General features: G+C 39.7%; 1 protein-coding gene and 1 non-coding gene across 7 annotated transcripts in view; both read left to right on the top strand.

The window, feature by feature from the left end:
• The window catches only part of NMRK1 (nicotinamide riboside kinase 1), a 39,300-nt gene that overhangs the window by 6,959 nt on the left and 6,825 nt on the right, over positions 1-25,516 (top strand). The window contains exons 3-9 of one of the 6 annotated variants that reach the window (XR_004683516.1): positions 1,729-1,819; positions 2,112-2,160; positions 15,030-15,177; positions 15,254-15,325; positions 16,165-16,271; positions 18,870-18,953; positions 23,920-24,030. Coding sequence is in view for 5 of the 6 variants with exons in the window: in XM_035029036.1 (XP_034884927.1) it covers positions 1,729-1,819; positions 2,112-2,160; positions 15,030-15,177; positions 15,254-15,325; positions 16,165-16,271; positions 18,870-18,953; positions 23,920-23,939 (571 nt within the window). In the remaining variant the exon portion in view is untranslated. The other 5 variants (XM_035029036.1, XM_035029037.1, XM_035029039.1 and 2 more) reach the window with 5 other exon arrangements.
• Positions 22,160-22,273, top strand: LOC118026424. Its single transcript, XR_004683574.1, has one exon. It is a non-coding gene; the product is annotated as a small nucleolar RNA SNORA12 (small nucleolar RNA).

Consider the following 25,516-nt stretch of genomic DNA (forward strand, 5'->3'; position numbering starts at 1 on the left):
ATCCCAGGACCCTGGGATCATGACCTGAGCTGAAGGCAGATGCTTAACGACTGAGCCACCCAGGCGCCCTGGTGGTTGGAATTATTGATTGATTATTTGATGAACATATATTGGCTACTAAATATTTCCAATAGACTAATTGATCAAGCAGAAATCATCTAATTCTAGTATTTTTTTAAAAAGATTTTGTTTATTTATTTGTCAGCGACAGAGAGAGAGTGAGCACGTGCACAAGCAGGGGGAGCGGCAGGCAGAGGGAGAAGCAGGCTTCCCGCTGAGCAGGGAGCCCGATGTGGGGCTCGATCCCAGGACCCTGGGATCATGACCTGAGCCGAAGGCAGACGCTTAACCAACTGAGCCACCCAGGCACCCCTAGAGTAATGGTTTTAAATGCATAAAATAAAATACAGGAATATAAAGGAAACCAGTTATGTTGAAATATAGTTATAAAATTATTTTAAAAAACAGATTGTTGCTTTGTGATATATACATAGTTAACTTATTAAATAACAGTGTCCAGGGGTGGGTCTAAAAACTGCCATCAATTTGAAATAATAATGAATATCGATCATGCTCCAAGATACCTGCCCCCCTTGCACCGTGATATGAAAATATCTATGATTTCTAGTGGTGACAAAGCCATGCGTACTGTTAATACCACTGCTGTTTTTTCCTTATAATGAAAGGAAAAGCTAAAATTCTGTTAGAATGTAATAAAAATAAAGATGTAATTTCTTTCCCATTCAAGTTGGCAAAGTCCACAAATGTGTCCCCAGACCCTCTGAGGCAGCAGCCCCGGGTTAAAAAAAGCTCTGACTGAATGACTGACTGCAGACCCACCTCTCTGGTGCTATGTGGGGTGCTAGACGCTGGAAAACTAGGTACACAGGGGATCCCCATTCTCCCCGATGTCACGGGCCAGCCAGGAGGGACAAGTAACTGACTCCCTGTGACAAGCTTCAGTGGGCCTCCCATTTGGCCCAAAGTGGAGCAAGATTAAGGAGAAAGGGAGCACCACAGTGGAGATGTGAATGCGTGGTACGTGGCTTGTCATAAGCCAGTCCTCCATTTTTCTCCATGGCACACTGAAACAAAATCACAGTGACCACGTGCAGCTGTAGGGACTTGCACTAAAACGTGCTACTCATATTCTCAGTGTTGCACATGAGCCCTGGGAATGGTTCAGTATAGACGAAACATTCTTTTGCTTCCCACACAGTAGCTGGAATTTTAAGACTTCGTATCACCCAGTTTACTTGCCCGGTACATAGTGACCTTTCTCCTCCATCCTTTCCAGTTTATTTCTCCTCATCTGTTACAGTAAGTAGATCTACTTACTTACCAACATAGCTATGAAAGAAATAATTTCTTCTTAGGTATTACGTATTGTTTTAAATATCTTTTTTCTAAGATCACTTTAAAATGTTTTAGGGACGCCTGGATGGCTCAGTCGGTTAAGCGTCTGCCTTCAGCTCTGGTCATGATCCCAGGGTCCTGGGATCGAGTCCTGTGTCAGGCTCCCTGCTCAGCGGAGAGCCTGCTTCTCCCTCTGGCCTGGGGCTCCCCCTGCTTATGCATGCATGTGCGCTCTCTCTCTCTCTCTCTCTCTCTCTGAGAAATAAAATCTTTTTAAAATATAAAAAAATAAAAATAAATAAAATGTTTTATATTAAATGCATCTTCCTTCTTGGTATGCTCAATTTTTTTTCTTTTCCTTTTTCTGTTCAGTGTGACAAATGGCGGGAAGACAACACTGGCTAAGAATTTGCAGAAACACCTCCCAAACTGCAGTGTCATATCTCAGGATGATTTCTTTAAGGTATCTGTAAAAACATCTTAGATAATTCATTTAACACAACAAAGTTTTAGTGGCAAAGTTAATGAAATTACATCCAAAAAGCCTTTGCTGAGTGATAGAGTTTTTGTAGAGAAGGTAGGCTCCATGCAGTAATGTCCCTTATCCACTAGATGGCATTACTTATTGGTACGGCTCTGATTTTATTTATTCTCCACATCCAAAGCGTTTAGTAAAAGTTTATCGCCTCTTCATTCTATAGTTGTATTTCTTCTGCACTGCACAGTTTTGATGGGTGCTTTGTTCTTTTTACCAGCCAGAGTCTGAGATAGAGACAGATACAAATGGATTTCTGCAGTATGACGGTAAGTAGATGAGTCTGTGACACATTCGCTAATGTTCATTTTCTTTTTCAAACCCGAATACCTTTTCTGTCTATGAAGACAGTCTCAAAAATGTGCTCAAATATATTGCTGTACTTTACACATACTTTTGTAAAGGTTTCTGCTTTATGTCTAACTATTTAAATAAATGAAACCTTTTCCCCAGTTTTATATTTAAGACTGAAAACATTGGAACAATAGATTTTTCTTCTAAAGCTAAAGCAAGGTAGGTTTGCTGGTACTCCACTCATCCCTGTCTGGGGCACACATAACTAAGCATACTTCCTTCACCCCGTTCCTGCAATCTCGCCTGAAGCAAACCCTATGCTCATCCTCTGGGCTTACCTTCCCAGTGACCAAGGTGCACTGGACAGCTTGTTTCTTCTTTCCACTGCTCATAAAGGTTAGTGCGTATTTTTGAGATGGTTTCACCTTGCTCCCTTGCCCAATCTAACACTGAAGCCAAAGGATTATAAAGTCCATCAGAAAATAATTTATTTTCCTATAGAGAATATCATGCTAATAAACTATATTTAATGGTCTTATCAACTTTTTTGATGAACAAGATGATCACTGAGTGCTTATGCAAACTGGCAACAGAAATAGCTCTCTTAAAAAGCCATGAACTGCATTCTTTATTTTTAACTTTGAGGACCTTAGAGGAAAAATGTTGTGTAATCAGTTCTTACAGACACTTGATAGTTGTAAGAGAAGCAAAATCCTTGAGTCACTGCCTGTTCTTGTGTCTTGAGCTCCAGCCAGAATATTTTTTTTCTTTTCATCCCCTCCTCTGATGGTTAGTGAGGAAGATTCTTAGAAAGTAAGCGTTAAACAAAGAAAAATCATTTTCAATAATTGACAAAGAATTATTCCTAGTTCAAATGAGTTCTTGTAAGCTGATAAGAAAAACACTAATATTCCAATTGAAAAATGTCCAAGGATATAAATAAGCTATTCATAGAAGCAAAAAGTTATTTGATTAATAAATAAACAGTAAAAAGTCAACCTCAGGAGTAGTCAAAGAGTTGTAAATTACTTTTTTTTCTCACCGAGTAAACAGATTTTTAAAGCAATAATTATCTAATAATGGCACAGTTACCTGATTATCTAATGATGACTCAATAAAGCAAGAACTCTTTTAGCTGGGAATATTAATTGACATAACCCTTCTGGAAGAGAGATTGAGCATATGTCCCAAAGACCTTAAAATATTCATGCCATGGGTCAAGTGTCCCACTTCCAGGAATCTAAGGAAAAAATCTGAAATTTTTAGGTAAGTGTACAAATTTAAAGTAAGTCAAGGTAATGCCGAGATCTTTACAACCACCAAAAGAAAAGTTTAAAGATGTATAGCTATCAAGTCTATGAATAGATGGAATCATTAAAATGTAGTTGATAAAGTAAGTCAGAAGTAAAAAATAGAGAACTTGAAGTCAAAAGATGATAGAAAAATAGAAAATGAGAGTAAAATGATAGATTTAAGCCAAATATATCAGTAGCTATATTAAGTTAAACGAACTAAAATACTCCAAAGATTGTCAAGCTTGTTTTTAAGAAAGAAAGAAAGAAAGAAAGAAAGAAAGAAAGAAAGAAAGAAAGAAAAGAAAGAAAGAAAGAAAGAAAGAAAGAAAGAAAGAAAGAAAGAAAGAAAGAAAAGAAAAGAAAAGAAAAGAAAAGAAAAGAAAAGCCCAAGTATAAGCACCTTACAAGACATATATTTAAATATTAGGACAAAGAAGAGTAGACAAGGCTAGAAAAAGATCTGCCATGTGAACACCTACTGAAAAAATCTGGTATAACTACTAATATCAGACAAAATAAACACAAAGAGTATCCCTAGAGATACTATTACTAGAGATAGATAGAGATAAATGGGTCAATTCAACAGGAAGATAATCTAAAATTTGTATGCACCTAATAACATAACCTCACAATACATTAAGCAAAAACTGACAAAACTAAATAGGGAAATAGACAAATCTATCATTATTGTGGGAGATTATTAGTACAAGCTCTTCAATAACTAATGGAAAAAGCAGACAAAAGTTATAAGGGTATAACAGATTTGAGCAACACAATTAACAAACTTAACCAAACTAACATATATAGAACATGTGGCCAATCACAGCAGAATACACATTTTTGTTTTCTTAATACAGGAACATTAACTAAAATGGAAGACATATGCAAGGGCATGGAGCAAGTCCTAGTACATTTCAGTAGATTGAAGTAATATAGAGATATCCTCTAATTACAGAGAACTGAATTAGAAATCAGTAACAAAAGAGTAAGTAGAAAATTCCTAAGTGTTTGGAAATTAATCAGTATCCTTTTTTTTCCAGAAAAATTTAAACATATACAAAAGTAGACAGAAAAGTATAATGAACTCTCATGAATTGATCATCCAGCTTTTAAAATGATGCACTCTTGACCAATTTATATTTCATCTATGCCCTCACCCACTTTCTCCTTACGTATTTTCTGAAGTAAATTCCATATGTCATCACCTTTCATCTGAAGCAAAGCACTTCTGTATATCCTGTGGGGTAAAGAATAAATCCCAGTGAAAATTAGAAGATACTTTAAACTGAACAATAATGAAAATATATTAAAACTGATGGTATTTCTGGTTCCAGATAAGATGGATTGGCCCCATTCCTTGCTCTTTCTCCCTCTTATAATTGAAAACCTTGGATGGAGCACAACAAACAAAGGAATACTCAAAGATAAAAAGAAGAGAACAGACTGGCTAGGGCCTTTGGGACTTGAGGAATGATGTAGCTGTGATTCTCTGGGTTTTCTTCTTACCTGTCATATAGCCAGGAAGGGGTGTCTGAGGGGTGTGCAACATGGTATCAAAAATAGGTACAGACAAAAAAGCCCCAAGAAACCCGTACCCTGTAGTCAAAGGACCAGGAAAAGAGTGGCGCACTGAATAGAAAATCATTTTGATAATATCCACCTTACTGTAGCCAAACACAAAAAGAAAAACCATCCTCCCTTCATGGTGTCAGCAGGGCCAGGTGGTGAGCAAGACTTCTGGACCCATGTGGCACCAGCAAGGCAGGGGACCCCACAGGGGTCCCATTAGTAGAACCAGACAGGGAACTGAATTTCCACACCCATCTAGCAGCAGCGACAGAATGAGGCAGTGTGAGGGGGTGCTAGTTGACTCTCCACTTTCCTCACCCAGAGAGCATCAGCTACTGTCAGCAGAATTCAATTGAGACTGAACTTCTAGCAATGAAGCCACAGCAACATTCCACTTGCCTCCTTCTCCTCCCATGGCAAACTCCCCCTCCATGTAGGTAAGGTTCAGCAGGGGGATGGCCATCCACCCCCTCTTGGAGCTGCATACTACACCTAAGCAGGGTAACTGCCTATAAAAAAAGAAGATTCAGTGGGATCCAGAGCCTCACAATGTGATACCCAAACTTCCTAGGACAAGACTAAAAGTCACTTGTCATATCAAGAACTAGGTAACTCTCAGCTTGAGTGGGAAAAGACAACAGACACCAACTCCGTGATAACAGAGATGTTGGAATTATTTGACAAGGACTGTAAAGCAGCATTCATAAAAAGGCTTCAATGAGTGATTGTGAACATTGTTGAATCTAGTAAAAAGTTAGAAAACCTCAGTAAAATAGAAGATGTAAAAAAGAACCAAATAGAAATGTTTTCATTGACAACATACAGTAACTGAAATTTTAAAACTCAGCAGCAGGATAAATATGATAGAGGAAAGAATCTGTGAATTTGAGGACAGAACAATAGAAATTACTCTTCTCTGAACAACAGAGAGAAAATAGACTGAAAAGAAGTTAACAGAAATATGGGGCAATAACAAAAACTCTAACATTCATATCATTGGAGTCTCAGAAGGAGAGGAGAAAAAGTGTGGTGCTAAAATAGAAGTAAATGGGGACACCTGGGTGGCTCAGTCAATTAAGCATCTGCCTTCAGCTGGGATCATGATCCCAGGGTTCAGGGATGGAGCCCCGCGTTGGGCTCCTTGCTCAGTGGGGAGCCTGCTGCTCCCTCTCCCTCTGCTGCTCCCCCTGCTTATGCTCTCTCTCTCTCAAGTAAATAAAATCTTAAAAAAAATAAAAATAAAAAAGACGTAACTGTGTAAAATATTGCAAACTTGGCATAAGACATAAACCTACAAATTCAAGAATCTGACTGATCCCCAAACAGATTAAACAAGACTGACCAAGAAAAAAAAAGAGAAGGCACAAATTACAAATACCAAAAACAAAAAAGGTAATACCACTGCAGATCCTACAGGCATTAAAAAGATAAGAGCATGTTATGAACAACAACTAAATTAGAAAACTTGAATGAAATTGACAATTTCCTAGAAAAATGCAACTTACCAAAACTCACACCAGAACAAAGAGAAAAATCCTAATAGCCCTATGTCTAGTGAGTAAGTTAATCCATAATTTATAACCTTCCACTAAAAAGCCTCTTTAAGTCCAGATGGCTCAATACAGTAGTTCTGGAGTAGGGCTCAGAAACTATAATTCTGGTAAATTCCCAGGTGATAGTAACACTGCTGGTCTAGGTCCTACACTTTGAGAATGAATGTTTTGGAATAATTTTCTAGAATTATAATTGTAAGCTCAAAAAATAGAATATTTTAGAGTTTAAAAGGAACATATTCATGTCCCTTATGAAATTTTTAATGATTTTTCTCTTACTTACTTGTAAGAGCCCTTTATATATGAGAGATACTAGCTCTTGGGGCACCTGGGTGGCTTAGTTGGTTAAGTGTCTGACTCTTGATTTTAGCTCAGGTCACGATCTGCAGTCCTGGGATAAAGCCCCATGTAGGGCTCCATGCTCAGTGCTGAGTCAGCTATAAATTCTCTCTCCCTACCCCTCTGCCCTTTCTGCTAGCACTCTCTCGTTCTCTCTCTCAAATAAATAAAATCTTTAAAAAAAGAGATAATGTATTTTAGCTCTTGATGAAATACATTGCAGATATTTCCCCCAATGTGTCATTTATTTTTCAAACTAATTTATAGATATTTTGTCTTTTTTTAAATTAAATAAACTCCATAGTTTATTCAGATTTCCTTAGTTTTATTTATTTATTTATTTATTTTTTTTGATGTAGTGTTCCGTGATTCATTGTTTGCGTATAACACCCAGTGCTCCATTTAGTACATGCCCTCTTTAATATCCATCACCAGGCTAACCCATCCCCCCACCCTTTCCCCTCTAAAACCCTCAGATTGTTTCTCAGAGTCCATAGTCTCTCATGGTTCATCTCCCCTTCCGATTTCCACCCCCTTCATTTTTCCCTTCCTGCTATCTTCTTTTTTTTTTTTAAATATAATGTATTATTTGTTTCAGAGGTACATGTCTGTGATTCAACAGTCTTACACAATTCACAGCGCTCACCATAACACATACCCTCCCCAATGTCTATCACCCAGCCACCCCATCCCTCCCACCCTCCACCACTCCAGCAACCTTCAGTTTGTTTCCTGAGATTAAGAATTCCTCATATCAGTGAGGTCATATGATATATTTCTTGCTCTGATTGACTTATTTCGCTCAGCATAATACCATCCAGTTCCATCCACATCGTGGCAAATGGCAAGATTTCATTCCTTTTGATGGCTGCATAATATTCCATCGTATACATATACCACATCTTCTTTATCCATTCATCTGTCAATGGACATCTTCGCTCTTTCCACAGTTTGGCTATGTGGACACTGCTGCTATAAACATCAGGTTGCACGTACCCCTTCAGATCCCTACATTTGTATCTTTGGGGTACATACCCAGTAGTGCAATTGCTGGGTCGTAGGGTAGCTCTCTTTTGAACTTTTTGAGGAACCTCCATACTGTTTTCCAGAGTGGCTGCACCAGCTTGCATTCACACCAACATTATAGGTGAGTTCCCCTTTCTCCGCATCCTTGCCAACATCAGTTGTTTCCTGACTTGTTAATTTTAGCCATTCTCACTGGTGTGAGGTGGTATGTCCTTGAAGTTTTGATTTGGATTTCCCTGATGCCAAGTGATGTTGAGCACTTTTTCATGTGTCTGTCGGCCATTTGGATGTCTTCTCTGGAAAAATGCCTGTTCATGTCTTCTGCCCATTTCTTGATTGGATCATTTGTTCTTTGGGTGTTGAGTTTGGTTAAGTTCTTCATAGATTTTGGATACTAGCCCTTTATCTGATATGTCATTTCCAAATATCTTCTCCCATTCTGTCGGTTGTCTTTTGGTTTTGTTGACTGTTTCTTTTGCTGTACAAAAGCTTTTTATTTTTGATGAAGTCCCAATAGTTCATTTTTGCCCTTGCTTCCCTTGCCTTTGACGATATTTCTAGGAAGAAGTTGCTGCGGCTGAGGTTGAAGAAGTTGCTGCCTGTGTTTTCCTTTAGGATTTTGATGGACTCCTGTCTCACATTTCGGTCTTTCAACCATTTGGAGTCTGTTTTTGTGTGTGGTGTAAGGAAATGGTCCAGTTTCATTCTTCTGCATGTGACTGTCCACTTTTCCCAACACCATTTGTTGAAGAGACTGTCTTTTTTCCATTGGACATTCTTTCCTGCTTTGTCGAAGATTAGTTGACCAGCCATTTCTGGGCTTTCTATTCTGTTCCATTGATGTATGTGTCTCTTTTTGTGCCAGTACCAGACTGTCTTGATGATGACAGCTTTGTAATAGAGCTGGAAGTCCGGAATTGTGATGCCACCAGCTTTGCTTTTCTTTTTCAACATTCCTCTGGCTATTCGGGGTCTTTTCTGGTTCCATACAAATTTTAGGATTATTTGTTCCATTTTTTTGAAAAAAGTGGATGGTATTTTGATGGGGATTGCATGGAATGTGTAGATTGCTCTAGGTAGCATTGACATCTTCACAATATTTGTTCTTCCAATCCATGAGCATGGAATGTTTTTCCATTTCTTTGTGTCATCCTCAATTTCTTTCATGAGTATTTTATAGTTTTCTGAGTACAGATTCTTTGCCTCTTTGGTTAGATTTATTCCTAGGTATCTTATGCTTTTGGGTGCAATTGTAAATGGGATCGACTCCTTAATTTCTCTTTCTTCTGTCTTGTTGTTGGTGTATAGGAATGCCACTGATTCCTGGGCATTGATTTTATATCCTGCCACTTTACTGAATTCCTGTATGAATTCTAGCAGTTTTGGGGTGGCGTCTTTTGGGTTTTCCACATAAAGTATCATGTCATCTGCAAAGAGTGAGAGTTTGACTTCTTCTTTGCTGATTCAAATGCCTTTTATTTCTTTTTGTTGTCTGATTGCTGAGGCTAGGACTTCTAGTACTATGTTGAATAGCGGTGGTGGTAGTGGACATCCCTGCCGCGTTCCTGACCTTAAGGGGAAAGCTCTCAGTTTTTCCCCATTGAGAATGATATTCGCTGTGGGTTTTTCATAGATGGCTTTTATGATATTGAGGTATGTACCCTCTATCCTTATACTCTAAATCAGAGTTTTGATCAAGAAAGGATGTTGTACTTTGTCAAATGCTTTTTCTGCATCTATTGAGAGGGTCATACGGTTCTTGTTCTTTCTTCTTTCAATGTATTGTATCACATTGATTGATTTGCAGATGTTGAACCAACCTTGCAGCCCAGGGATAAATCCCACTTGGTCATGGTGAATAATCCTTTTAATGTACTGTTGGATCCTATTGCCTAGTATTTTTTTTTTTTTTTAAGATTTTATTTATTTATTTGTGAGAGAGAGAATGAGAGACAGAGAGCATGAGAGGGAGGAGGGTCAGAGGGAGAAGCAGACTCCCCGCCGAGCAGGGAGCCCGATGCGGGACTCGATCCAGGGACTCCAGGATCATGACCTGAGCTGAAGGCAGTCGCTTAACCGACTGAGCCACCCAGGTGCCCCCTATTGCCTAGTATTTTGGTGAGAATTTTTATATCCTTGTTCATCAAGGATATGGGTCTGTAATTCTCCTTTTTGATGGGAGAATTTTTATCTTGACAAAGTCCCAATAGTTCATTTTTGTCTGGTTTTGGGATCAAGGTAATGGTGGCCTCATAAAACGAGTTTGGAAGTTTTCCTTCCATTTCTATTTTTTGGAACAGTTTCAGAAGGATAGGTATTCATTCTTCTTGAAATGTTTGGTAGAATTCCCCTGGAAAGCCATCTGGCCCTGGGCTTTTGTTTGTTGGGAGATTTTTGATGACTGCTTCAATTTCCTTAGTGGTTATAGGTCTGTTCAGGTTTTCTATTTCTTCCTGGTTCAGTTTTGGTAGTTGATACATCTCTAGGAATGCATCCATTTCTTCCAGATTATCTAATTTGCTGGCATAGAGTTGCTCATAATATGTTCTTACAATTGTTTGTATTTCTTTGGTGTTGGTTGCGATCTCTCCTCTTTCATTCATGATTTTACTTATTTGGGTCCTTTCTCTTTTCTTTTTGATAAGTCTGGCCAGGGGTTTATCAATCTTGTTAATTCTTTCAAAGAACCAGCTCCTAGTTTCGTTGATCTACTGTTCTACTGTTCTTTTGGTTTCTATTTCATTGATTTCTGCTCTGATCTTTAGTTGGGTTTAGGCTTTATTTGCTGTTCTTTTTCCAGCTTCTTTAGGTGTAGGGTTAGGTTGTGTATTTGAGACCTTTCTTGTTTCTTGAGAAAGGTTTGTATTGCTATATACTTTCCTCTTAGGACCGCCTTTGCTGCATCCCAAGGATTTTGAACAGTTGTGTTTTCATTTTCATTGGTTTCCATGAATTTTTTAAATTCTTCTTTAATTTCCTGGTTAACCCATTCATTCTTTAGTAGGATGCTCTTTAGCCTCCATGTATTTGAGTTCTTTCTGACTTTCCTCTTGTGATTGAGTTCTATTTTCAAAGCATTGTTGGCGCGAGCCAAGCTACTCATGCTGTTTGACAAAGTCCAAGTATGGGGGACGATCCTGAAAACAGGAGACTCCACAGCTGGCTCTTGCTATTCTCTTTCATTTTGTTTATGGCAATCTTTATAATTGTGGGAATATTTCTGGGGTTTCATGATAAAGTAACTACTCATCTTAGTTACGCCTATCTAAGCAATCATAATGAAACTAATTCCACGAGGCCCCCCAGGCGCCTCAGAAGTGGCAAGATTCTAAGAAAGGAACAGCTCAGGCTGTTCCACAGTTCACTATATTTCCTGCACTATAGAACAAAATAACAAGATGGTCACGCTCTGTCTAGCACCTTTCTCTTTGCGTATTGTTTTTTAGTTTTAGCGAAAGTCAATAAGCAGAAATCAATAAAGGTCATGTTAATCATTACAAAAGAAAAATAAAAGAAGGCTATGTCTGTAATCAAAAAAATGATCTAAGATTATCTCAATCAATTGTGAAAAAACATAATCACATGTTACGAAAGTATGGAAAAACAAAAAAAAATCCTAACATATAAATAAAGTTCCTCCAAGGCTGTCAGGAGGAGATGCTTGCAACCTGACCTTGTGTCTGTGTCTCCTCATTCGCCGACGCCGTCCTTTCCTACGAGAGACCCACCCCGGCTGGAGCTGGACTCCAGCACATTGTGCTCTGAAAATATGCAGGGAATGATCCCAGTCTTTTGGTACCGGTTGAGACCTGATTTGTGACCTAGGATGTGATCTATTCTGGAGAATGTTCCATGGGCACTAGAGAAGAATGTGTATTCTGTTGCTTTGGGATGGAATGTTCTGAATATGTCTGTGAAGTCCTTTTGGTCCAGTGTGTCATTTAAAGTTTTTATTTCCTTGTTGATCTTTTGCTTGGATGATCTGTCCCTTTCAGTGAGGGGGGTGTTAAAGTCCCCAACTATTGTTGTATTGTTGTCAATGTGTTTCTTTGCTTTTGTTATTAATTGGCTTATATAATTGGCTGCTCCCATGTTAGGGGCATAGATATTTACAATTGTTAGATCTTCTTGTTGGATAGACCCTTTAAGTATGATATAGTGCCCTTCCTCATCTCTTATTATAGTCTTTGGTTTAAAATCTAATTTGTCTGATATAAGATTGCCACCCCAGCTTTCTTTTAGTGTCCATTAGCATGGTAAATGGTTTTCCACCCCCTCACTTTCAATCTGGAGGTGTCTTTGGGTCTAAAATGAGTCTCTTGCAGACAGCATATCGATGGGTCTTGTTTTTTTTATCCAATCTGATACCCTGTGTCTTTTGATTGGGGCATTTAGCCCATTTACATTCAGGGTAACTATTGAAAGATAGGAATTTAGTGCCATTGTATTGCCTGTAAGGTGACTGTTACTGTATATTGTCTGTGTTCCTTTCTGGTCTATGTTACTTTTAGGCTCTCTTTGCTTAGAGGCCCCCTTTCAAGATTTCTTGTAGGGCTGGTTTCGTGTTTGCAAATTCCCTTAGTTTTTGTTTGTCCTGGAAGCTTTTTATCTCTCCTTCTATTTTCAGTGACAGCCCAGCTGGATAGAGTATTCTTGGCTGCATATTTTTCTCATTTAGGGCTCTGAATATATCATGCCAGTTCTTTCTGGCCTGCCAGGTCTCTGTGGATAGGTCTGTTGCCAATCTAATGTTTCTACCATTGTAGGTTACAGATCTCTTCTCCCGAGCTGCTTTCAGGATTTTCTCTTTGTCTCTGAGACTTGTAAGTTTTACTATTAGATGTCGGGGTGTTGACCTATTTTTATTGATTTTAAGGGGGTTCTCTGTGCCTCCTGGATTTTGATGCCTGTTTCCTTCCCCAAATTAGGGAAGTTCTCTGCTATAATTTGCTCCAATATACCTTTTAACCCTCTCTCTCTTTCTTCTTCTTCTGGGATCCCAATTATTCTAATATTGTTTCATCTTATGGTATCACTTATCTCTAGAATTCTGCCCTCATGATCCAGTAGTTGTTTATCTCTCTTTTTCTCAGCTTCTTTATTTTCCATCATTTGGTCTTCTATATCACTAATTCTCTCTTCTGCCTCATTTATCCTAGCAGTTAGAGCCTCCGTTTTTTATTGTACCTCATTAATAGCCTTTTTGATTTCGACTTGGTTAGATTTTAGTTCTTTTATTTCTCCAGAAAGGTTTTCTCTAATATCTTCCATGCTTTTTTCAAGCCCAGCTAGTATCTTTTTTTTTTTAAGATTTTATTTATTTATTTGACAGAGAGAGACACAATGAGAGTGGGAACACAAGCAGGGGGAGCAGGGGAGGGAGAAGCAGGCTTCCCGTGGAGCAGGGAGCCCGATGTGGGGCTCGATCCCAGGACCTTGGGACCATGACCCAAGCTGAAGGCAGACACTTAACAACTGAGCCACTCAGGCGCCCCCAGCTGGTTTTTTAAAATCGTCCTTCTGAACTCTAGTTCCAACATTTTACTAATGTCCGTACTGATTAGGTCCCTGGCAGTTAGTACTGCCTCTTGTTCTTTTTTTTTTTGAGGTGATTTTTTCCATCTTGTCATTTTGTCCAGAGGAGAATAAATGAATGAGAGAACAAAATGCTAACAGGGTAACAACAACCCCAGAAAAATATACACTGAACAAATCAGAAGAGACCTGAAACCGGGGGGAAAGAAAGGGAAAGGAAGAAAAAAAAAAGAAAAGGAAAAGATAAAAACAAACAAAATAAAACAGAATATGATCAAATATGACCAGGCTGGTGCATAAATCAGTGCCACACACTAGATTTTGGGCATATGTTGGTCTGTTAGAAGAAAGTGCCTCCCAAAATTTTAAAGAAAGAAAAACTTATATATGTACAAAAGTAAGGGTAAATACAATGAAGGGATGGAATATGACTATAAAGATGAAAATTATAAAAGATTTCATAAAAGGAATTGGTAAGATAAGAAGACACTAGAGATTTAGGGTATATTTTGGTCCGTTAGGAGAAACTGTATCCCAAAATTTTAAAGAGAGAACAACTTATATATATATACCAAAAATAAGGTTAACTACTATGAAGGGATAGAATATGACTCTTCAAGAAAGTGGTCGCTTTTCTGTTCAGAGGGTTGCTGCTATTCTTGTCTTCGATTTCCTGTTAAGTTCGTAGGTATTCAGAATGGTTTGATCCCTATCTAGCTGAGTTCCTGGGACCAGACGAAATTTAGGTCTCCTACTCCTCCACCATCTTGCTCCTCCCCCCAGATTTCCTTAGTTTTAACATTTTTTTTTTTCTGTTCCATAATCCCATGTAGGATATCCCATTACATTTATGTAATCACATCTCTTTTTTTTATTATGTTTTGTTAATTACCATACATTACATTATTAGTTTTTGATGTAGTGTTCCATGATTCATTGTTTGCATATAACACCCAGTGCTCCATGCAGAACGTGCCCTCTTTAATACCCATCACCAGGCTAACCCATCTTCCCATCCCCTCCCCTCTAGAACCCTCAGTTTGTTTCTCAGAGTCCATAGTCTCCCATGGTTCGTCTCCCCGTTCACTTCCCCCCTTCATTTTTCCCTTCCTACTATCTTCTTTTTTTTTTTAACATATAATGTATTATTTGTTTCAGAGGTACAGATATTTTGTCACCCAAAAATGTTAAACTTTTGTATAGTCAGGAGGGATAGACACTATAAATAAAGCAATATTAGCTATGAGTTTATGATTGCCAAAGCTGGTAATGGGGACATGGGAATTCATTATACTCTCTACTTTTATATATATTTGAAATTTCCCATATTAGAAATGTTTCAAACATGCCAATTTGTCAATAATAGAGTTTAAGTTTGTCTAAAATATTTATTATTACGTATTTTGAAGGGTAAATAAAATACCATTATTCTATGTATTTATAGAACCCTGGATATACTCCTCATAAAAAGCCACATCATAAACCCTTTGTTGTATCTATTTCATATTTTCGTATGTTTGTTTGAAGTGCTTGAAGCACTTAACATGGAAAAAATGATGTCCACCATTTCCTGCTGGATGGAAAGCTCAAGACACTCACTGGTATCAACAGACTCTGGAAGCACCGAGGAAATTCCCATATTAATCATCGAAGGCTTCCTTCTCTTTAATTATAAGTAAGCATCCTCAACCTCTTATTGACTCTGAATGAATGGGGGGAAACCTCGTGAACTCAAGATGCTGTTATTTTAGGCCCCTCGACACTCTGTGGAACCGAAGCTACTTTCTGACGATTCCTTATGAAGAATGTAAGAGAAGGAGGAGGTGAGTTTTGAAATCACCTTTGTGGATTCTAATTCAAAAGACAAAATTAACACAGGGATAGAAAGCACAGCATAAGGAGTAGGGTCCATAGTGTTTGTAACAACACAGTATGGTGACAGGTGGTAGCTACACTCAGGGTGCTCAGAGCCTAACATAAGGAGAAGTTGAATCCCTATGTTGTTTGACTGAAACCAGTGTAACCTCGGGGCGCCTGGGTGGCTCAGTTGTTAAGTGTCTGCCTTCGGCTCAGGTCATGATCCCAGGGTCCTGGGATCGAGTCCCGCATCGGGATCCCTGTTCCGCGGGAAGCCTGCTTCTCCCTCTCCCACTCCCCCCGCTTGTGTTCCCTCTCTCGCTGTGTCTCTCTCTGTCAAATAAAAAAATCTTAAAAAAAAAAAAAAAATTAATATAACCTTATGTGTCAACCATACTTCAATTAAAAATAAAATTTTTTTAAGTAAACTATATGTGGATTATGATTCTAAATTCATGAGCTTTTACTTTGTTACAGACACAAAGAACACCAGTTAATTGAAAGCTTAAGCCAACATATCAGGTCCTCTGTCATTATTTACATTGCTTTTTGTCTCTTAATTCTCTTATAAAGCCCTGAAGGAGGGGGAGATAATTTTGAATGATAGTGAATTACAAAAGTAATTTGCATCAGAAAACTAAATCTGTTTTGTTCTCTTTGTAACTAGTGTTGAATCTAAAATGTATACTCTTAATTCTGTTTAGATTCAGTCTCAGTGATTTTTCCCATTATCCTGACCATTATTATTTTACTTTTATTAATTGTGTGTTTCTGTGCACATAAAGTTTCCTATGTGTTTTGGTAGTACAAGGGTCTACAAGCCTCCAGACGTCCCAGGGTACTTTGATGGCCACGTGTGGCCCATGTATCTAAAGCACAAACAAGAAATGGAGAACATCACGTGGGAAATTGGTAAGTACCTTTTCTCCCCCCACAGAAGGCCTTTATTTGTCATTGCTCCAAGTCCACAAGAGAAAGGATTTTTTAAAAGGAGGTATTTTTCTCATGGATTACATTATAAAGGAAGCCTTTAAGCCAGAACACTCTGGGCCCTTCCACAATTGACTGTCCTGGTTTCTGTTTCTCTCTGTAAGGCTCTTGTCAAAGCCTGTCAACTTCTAGATGGTCATTCATGAAATGGGTATTAATCGAATGCCTTCCTGACAAGGCACTGCCCTGTTGATACTGAGGAAAATAAGACAAACCCAGCCCCTACTCCTAGGAGCCGGCATTCTATCAGGGAAACCGGCCTTAAAAACACTAGCTGCATGAGCATGTCCTTTCTAGCTATGCTAAGTGCAAGTTCCAGGGGGACTACCCGAGGCCCAGCAATCAGGGAAGGCTTCCTTGAGGAAGCTACTTAAACCACACTTGAGGGGTTTAACTGGACAAAGGGAGGTAGTTCAGGGGGACAGAAGATCACTCCAGACAGTACACGAAAAGGCCAGGGACAGGAAGGAATGAATAGCACCTGAAAAAAGGTTGGTGTATTTTTGGTAGAGAAAACCAAGAGAGAGAGGGGATGCTGGAGACATAAGGAAAATCTAAACTCTACAAGGCCATAGGCCAATTAAGGACTTGGGTCATTATCCTAGGAGAATTGGGAAGCCCTCTACAGAGAGGTTTCAAACAAGGACATGATAAATACCAAATTCTTGTTTTAGTGAGATTCCCCTGGCTATGTGAGCATGGATGTATTATGTGCTTAATAGAACAGAATGACATAAGAAATATGGAGGGTGCCCCTCTCTCCCTCTCCATCTAAATTGCCAATCTAGGGGTGCCTGGCCAGCTCATTCAGTGGAGCATGCAACTCTTGATCTCAGGGTTGTGAATTTAAGACCCACATTGGGTGGAGAGATTGCCTAAAAATGAAACTTAAAAAAAAAATGCCCATCTAACCATGCCCCCACTTTGCTTAAATGCCTGCAAAGAGTCTCCAGCTTTTGGTGGGATGTCTGGGTAGCTCAGTCAGCTAAGCGGCTACCTTCGGCTCAAGTCATGATCCCAGGGTCATGGGATCACGTGTTGGGCTCCTTGCTCCGCGGGGAGCCTGCTTCTCCCTCTTCCTCTGCCTGCCACTCCCCCTGCTTGTGCTCTCTCTCTGACAAATAAATAAATAAAATCTTTTAAAAAAAAAGAGTCTCCAGCTTTTTGGGATAAAATCCAAACAGGCCCCTAAAGACTAAGGCATAGACAGCCTTGCTCTAAAATCTCACCTCTCCAGTGTTCCTACCTCCCGCATTCTAGCCCTTCCAAACTGTGCATCCTTTTCTTAACAAGCAAATTTATCTCTTACCTCCAGTTTTCTGATTAAAGCGTTCTTTTCTTCCTTTAACCTATTGAACTTCCACCTTTTCTCTAAAATTACGTATGCCATTTTGGGTAAGAATACATATCTCCCAGGCCTGGAGAATGCTGAGTCAGTACACGTAGCAGAGACCAAACCCCTGCATGGTTCTTTCTGCCCACGGGTCCCGTCCCCATGCTTTAATAAAAATCACCTTTTTGCACCAAAAAAAAAAAAAAAAAAGCAAGCTTCACGAGTGATCCTGATGCATAAGTAAGTTGGAGAACCACCCCCTTAAATGATTCTTCTGGGGAGGCACCACCTCAGTGCTGCTAAAGGGCCACATACACAGTGCCATTTAACGCTTTCTTTTTCAGAAAATAATTTCCCGGGCGCCTGGGTGGCTCAGTTGGTTAAGCGACTGCCTTCGGCTCAGGTCATGATCCTGGAGTCCCGGGATCGAGTCCCACATCGGGCTCCCTGCTCAGCAGGGAGTCTGCTTCTCCCTCTGACCCTCCCCCCTCTCATGTGCTCTCTCTCATTCTCTCTCAAATAAATAAATAAAATCTTTAAAAATAATAATAATTTTCACATCTGTTAATATGCATTTCTCCCTATTAAACCAATTTTTATCTTTTTTCTTGACTGTAATTTTTCTGTCTTTAATGGCTATTAATTTCTTTTTAAGTGTTTAAGGTCCTGTGTTCTTTATTTAAATCTATTAGTATTCTTTTTTTTTTTTAGCGGGGAGGGGCAGAATGAGAGAGAGAGAGAGAGAGAGAGACTCTTTTTTTTTTAAAGATTTTATTTATTTATTTGAGAGAGAGAGAATGAGAGACAGAGAGCATGAGAGGGAGGAGGGTCAGAGGGAGAAGCAGACTCCCTGCCGAGCAGGGAGCCCGATGTGGGACTCGATCCCGGGACTCCAGGATCATGACCTGAGCCGAAGGCAGTCGCTTAACCAACTGAGCCACCCAGGCGCCCAAGAGAGAGAGACTCTTAAGCAGGCTCCACACCCAGGGCAGAATCCAGCGCAGGGCTTGATTTCACCACCCTGAGATCATGACCTGAGCCGAAATCCAGAATCAGATGCTTAACTGACTGACACACCCAGGCGCCCCTAAACTTACTAGTATTCTTAAGAGATGTCAGATGCCAGAGTAAGAATCCTCTACTAATAGGCCCATTGGCATTTGAACTGCTCTCCTTTCTCTTTTCAGTTTACCTAGATGGAACAAAATCAGAAGAGGATCTCTTTTCGCAAGTGTATGAAGATCTAATACAAGAACTAGCAAAGCAAAAGTGTAAGTATTATGGATGGTGAAGGAACAGCCAGGAAAAGAGTTCATTACATACCCAAGAATGGCTTACCTGAATGCTCAGGAGTGATTGTATCCATTCATTCCTTGCTTTGAAGATAATTCAGAATCAGAGACTCCGAATGGGTTTGAGGCCTTGATTATTTTGTGTATGAGGTTGTTTTTTTTTTTTTTATTTAAGGGTGAAAATATCCACCCATTGTTACAGCCCTTCATGATGTCTATGTTACATAGTTTAATTTTTTAGTAGATGGCTGTTATTACAGTGGGACTGACATTATCCTTTGGGCAGAGTGAAGTTAAAGGGCTGATGATCTCGTTTGGTTTTTTTGTTTGTTTTTTTTTAAAGATTTTATTTATCTCAGAGAGAGAGAGAGCACAAGCAGGGGGAGTGGCAGGCAGAGGGAGAGGCAGGCTCCCCGCTGAGTAAGGAGCCCAATGCGGGACTTGATCCCAAGACCCCAGGATCATGACCTGAGCGAAAGGCAAATGCTTAACCGACTGAGCCACCCAGGCGCCCCCTGGTAATCTCATTTTAATATGTCTAAAGTGCTCCTTTCCCTTTAGTCCTCTTAAAGATTTCCCATGAATTTTTTTCCCCAGATACCTCAAAAATAAACACAAGGTGTTAGAAAATATTTAATGAGTATTTCTTTAAGGTTTTCATCTTAGATGCCACATTTTGCAAGAACCAGAAACTCTCCTTGATCTGGTTAAGCAGGAAGAAAGTACAGGGGTAGCTTCGGCTTCAGGCTCAGCTGGATTAAGGAGCTCAAATGTAGCCTTCAAGGCTCTGCTATAATTCCACGTTGCTGTTTGGGTTTCTTTTGGAGTCAGACTCACTCCACCAACGGATAGGATGGCTGTTGACAGCACCATTTTCCAGGGTGCAACATCCCCAGTAGAAAAAGACAGTTTATCCTTCTCTAGATTTCCCTTTGGTTGATAAATGTCGAAGCTGGGTGTTGAGTTCCAAGGAGCTCATATATGATTCTCACCACTTTAGCGTATGTTTAAAATGCCTTTTTTTAAAAAAGCTTTGTAAAAAGCAGTTTCGCATTTTGGCCCAGCTGAAAAGTCCCAGGGAAGATTTGGATTGATCCTGCTTGGGTCACATGGCTTGGGCTAAACTAATCGCTTTCACTCTGGAGATGGCACACTCTGATTGGCTAGGACTGGATCATGGACTCATCTTGTCCTTGAATGCCTCTCCTAAGGCCTCCTGTTAAGCGGGAGAAATATCCCCCCAAAAGGAGAGCAAAGCAGGAGGTAGAAACCAGAGGAGGATGAAAAAGCTTGCTGGGAGAACAAAACTATAGATCCAGGTGCTGTTGTATTTGAACTATTGGAACTAAAAGGATTTTCACAATTAACAGTGTGAGTCACTCCTGCAGTGGAGAATATTACCTGCTTTTGAGAAGCAGCTACCCTAGGCCAGATGTCATCATCTCTTAATAAGAGTTAGATTTCGGGCACCTGGGTGGCTCAGTTGGTTAAGCGACTGCCTTCGGCTCAGGTCATGATCCTGGAGTCCCGGGATCGAGTCCCGCATCGGGCTCCCTGCTTGGCAGGGAGTCTGCTTCTCCCTCTGACCCTCCTCCCTCTCATGCTCTCTGTCTCTCATTCTCTCTGTCTCAAATAAATAAATAAAATCTTTAAAAAAAAAAATAAAAAATAAGAATTAGATTTCCTCTGTTCTCAGTAAATTCCTATCTTATGAGGGATCTGAGCCCAGCCAGCCCATTGAGCCTACACACTCCTGATTTCAGCATCAGCCCTTCATGTAGGCATGATTCGATTTGAAGAAATCTCAGGACCATTTTAAAGTTTCTTATAAGAGGAACTTAGAGTCCTTGGCATATATGCCTGCCCCTCCACCCCATCTGTTACTTTGATGAAAGGCAGGGAAGCTCAGGGCACCGACATGAAGGGCTATAAAGAGTGTAGAGTGAAGGGAGGAGTTCAGCACCTGAGCCAAAGCCACTTGGTTGAGAGTGATTGGCCCCCTTTCTGGCCCTGATGAGATACTTCAGGGTGTTTTAGCTGCTGGACAACCTATACCTTTCCATCCCCTTGGTAATGGCTGGTGCTTAAGTCCATTTTTTTAGTGACTAAGTCATACTCTGGAGTTTGGCCTTGTGATCCATCTCCTGATAAAGATGAAAGGAGCCTTCACCAAGTAGCTCAAACTGCAAGCTCGTTCCATATCAAATATCAGCCTTTGCCGTCTGTTCTGAGGCCCGAGAACAGCAGGTATGTTTTGAAGGACACGGAAAGCCCACGAGAGAGTACATGTCCACGTGTGTGGCAATGCTCTTTCCTTGCTTACGTCCTAGGGGCTGGAAAGGAGTATTCACCTATGCCTTTTAAGGCTATCTTGCTTGTGCTCTAGATACCAGATAAAGTTTAGTAGAAAAAATAATAATAACAAATGGTAGAAGAGACATAAAATCCAAAGCAGATCAGCTTTTCTTACCTCTTAAGATCTGTATCAGTTTGTTTGGTTTTTTCCCCCAGTTGCATAAATAAGTTAGGGTGTTATTTATAGTAACCTACCACCTTTCCCAGTTCTTGCAATCACGGTGCCCTGACAGGGCTGCCTGGAGGGCTCCTTCGCATGGCCTGGTTTAACCCACAGTCAGGGGCTGAGCTAGCAAGGAGGCCTTTCCTAGGTTTCAGTGGACTACTCTGCAGGCTCCTCATAACCTCTCATAATCCTGCTGAACTAACCTTCCCTTCCAAGCCCATAAAATCATAATTGTGATAAAGTAATAATAATGAGAGGGACACAGAGATTGAATTTAATGATTAATGAAACAAATGACCCAAGAGAGTAAGAACATAAAGTTATATGTTTAATTTTTTTGTTTTTTTTAATATATATTTTATTTATTTGACAGAGAGAGATACAGCGAGAGAGGGAACAAGCAAGGGGAGTGGGAGAGGGAGAAGCAGGCTTCCCGCCGAGCAGGGAGCCCGATGCGGGGCTCGATCCCAGGACCCCGGGATCATGACCTGAGCCGAAGGCAGACGCTTAACGACTGAACCACCCAGGCGCCCCAGTTATATGTTTAATTTAATCCTTATTTAAATTCAGTGTTTGAGGCAAAATTTAATCATTACCTATCCTCACAATGACAAGGCCGTCTAGCCCCCAGAACTTTCAGACTCCTTTGCAGAACGTTTATTTTCACAGTGGTCGTTTTCTCGGTGGCATGCTGGTTACGCTTTCGAGGGAGCCTGACTCTCTCACATACACTAGATAGGAATGGGCAAGGCTTGACAGGAGATTGGCTCCCAAGTGTGGAAAGGAAAAGGGGGAGAAAATGTCTATTTTCATCTCAGTAAAAAAGCATATTCATTATAAAAAAAAAAGTTTTAATATAAAAAAGAGAGAAAATAATCACTTGAATTCCCACCAGTCAGCAATGTTAACATCTTCATGAGTACACATCCAACATTTTTGCTGTTCACATCAGCCTCTTACATGGTTACACCGTTAATCGCAATGCTCATTTCTTTTTTTTAATATTTTTACCTTAGTTTTGAATATTTAAAGGAACTTTATAGAATTTATTATATAATGAAACTGAGTAAAACTAAATAGCTCTTCCAGTTAAAGGAGTCAAGGCTGAGTTCTATTTTGCTCCTTACAAGTGAGTTATAAGACTTGGCACTGATATCTCAGTGCAGAAGAAAGATGTCACGTGTCTTGTTTCAAATCAAAGGAATAAGAAATCGCAAAATGAAATTTAATAAAAGGTATGTATTTTTCTTTGGCATTTTTCTTTTTTTTTTTTTTAAGATTTTATTTATTTGACAGAGAGAGAGAGACAGCAAGAGAGGGAACGCAAGCAGGGGGAGTGGGAGAGGGAGAAGCAGGCTTCCCGCCGAGCAGGGAGCCCGATGCGGGGCTCGATCCCAAGCCAAAGGCAGATGCTTAATGACTGAGCCACCCAGGCGCCCCTCTTTTGGCATTTTCTACATCGAATTTAAAATATAATGTCCAATTAAAAGTAATAGTATAATTATCTAATGTAATAGCCCAAATTATAAGATTAATGACCCAATTCGCAGTTGCTGAGTATTTAGTACCTTTACAAGTGTTTCACATTGGCAAATAACATGCTATAAAAATACCTACACATATCACTTGTTTTCTTCTTCTGGAATTATATTAAAATTTTCTAGAAGTAGCGCTTGCTTGGTCAAAGAGTATAATCATATTTATATGTATATACTTCAGAAATTAAATACTACACTAAAAAAATGTGTTTCTCCAACACGAACTCTATAATATGAATGCAATGGGTTTATCCCTGAGTTTCAAACCAAATCACCAAGTATTCAGCTAGGCTTCCTTGGTTTAAGAAAAAAAGAGTAAAGGTACCCATGCACTTTCCCCAAAATCAAAGAAAATGCTCCAAAACAATAGTTCTACTACAACCAGCCGCCCGTTGTGATATTCTTCTAGTTTTCAAACTATTTCATTCCTTGAAGCCAACGATTATTATACCAATTGCAAACGGTATTAGATATCCGATATCTTAATTTAGGCTTAAATTAGGTCTAAGGATTAAAAGAATGAGACTTGGCCTCTATTTAGTTCTTGATGGAAAACCGGCATGTCTGGCTCCAGAATCCCTGTAATCTTAATAGTAGATTAAGATTTACTGTTGAGGGGCACCTGGGTGGCTCAGATGGTTAAGCGTCTGCCTTCGGCTCAGGTCACAATCCCAGCATCCTGGGATGGAGTCCCGCATCAGGCTCCCTGCTAGGCGGGGAGCCTGCTTCTCCCTCTGCCACTGCCTCTCTCTATCTCTCTCTCTGACTCTCATGAATAAATAAAACATTAAAAAAAAAAAAGATTTACTGTTGATAGTGTGAAGATTTAACACAATGAGAATTGGAATTCTCTATTAATTTCTTTCTACTTATATTTGTTTCCAAGGTTTGCAAGTAACAACATAAAGATGGAGTGCACTGAATCCTTCCTGGGATGAATTAGGAAACTCAAAGGAGGATATTTAAGAACCTTAGCCAAGATACAATAAGTACTTTGGTATGATAACAGCTGTTGGTTCGTTTGTTTGTGTTATCACACATGGTTTCCCCGACATGTGAACAGTAAATCGTTATCCACACCACCGGACAGGAATTTACCTTAATGAGTTGTTCCTGCTCCAAGGAGTACAGAGAGCTAGCATAGCTCACAATGAGTCAGTTCCTCTGGACCAGTGATTGTCAAACTTCTCTGAGTGGGACCCAGAGTACGAAATAAGATTTACATCACAATCCAGTATATACGTAACCTATTGTGCTTGTATGTGGCTGTGTGTGTATGTGGATATATATGTGTGTGATGTGTGTATATATACGCCTATCAAGTATCACAAAGCACTTAACCTTAGATTCAATGCACGCTGATATTTTTCTATTTTTATAATATTCATTACCATCTAATATCAGTGCCCATTTCCTGCAAATAAAGGCTTTAGCGGTCACATTGAATAAATCAACAATTTACTAGAGTGTCTTTTTTGTGTGTGGGTTTTGGGTTTTTTTTAAGATTTTATTTACTTATTTGACAGAGAGAGAGAGAGCAGGAACACAAGCAGGGGGAGTGGGAGAGGGAGAAGCAGGCTTCCCGCAGAGCAGGGAGCCTGATGCGGGGCTCAAACCCAGGACCCTGGGATAATGACCTGAGCCGAAGGCAGATGCTTAACCGACTGAGCCACCCAGGCTCCCCTTTGTGTGTGTGTGTTTGTTTTGTTAAAAATTTTATTTATTTATTTGAGAGAGAGACAGAGACAGAGACAGAGAAACAACATGAGAGGGGAGAGGGTCAGAGGGAGAAGCAGGCTCCCGGCTCAGCCAGGAGCCCGATGTGGGACTCGATCCCAGGACTCCGGGATCATGACCTGAGCCGAAGGCAGTTGCTTAACCAACTGAGCCACCCAGGCGCCCCCTTTGTGTGTGTTTTGTTACTGTTTCTTACATATATGTAAAACCACTGGATCATTGTGTCACTTGTGTTGATACTTTGTTAAAATAGGGAGTATTTTTTGTGTTTTGTTGTTTCTGTCAAACCAATGGTCTAAAGTCACAGAAATCAGTTATGGTTACTTAAATGATAAGTAGTACCTTTCACTGAAAGGAACAGACAGGACCTCTGAATTGTGTAATTTTTTGAGGCCTCTTTCAATGCTGGAATTTAAATTATCTGCTGTACTGATCAACCTCTTGTTTTTGTAACAGATTGCTCCCAATCCTCTCAATCTTTACAAATATAAATACATTATTACCTTAACTTTAACTGGTCTTTACAGACTCATTTGATCAGCTCTCATTATTTCTGTATCTCTAACTAACTTGTACTCAGTGGTAATTAGGGAGGGGTTTTGGATCACACACACTTACACAACAAGCAAACAACAACAAAAACACAAACCCTGAGCCCAAATGGCGGTTCTCCCACCTAACAGCTATATGACTCTGATCAAATTGTGGGAAGTCTTTATTTCAAACTATTGGAAGTCTCTATTTCA

This window comes from Mirounga leonina, unplaced genomic scaffold, assembly GCF_011800145.1.
Source record: "Mirounga leonina isolate KUSES-001 unplaced genomic scaffold, KU_Mleo_1.0 Mir_224, whole genome shotgun sequence".
Classification (NCBI taxonomy): domain Eukaryota; kingdom Metazoa; phylum Chordata; class Mammalia; order Carnivora; family Phocidae; genus Mirounga; species Mirounga leonina.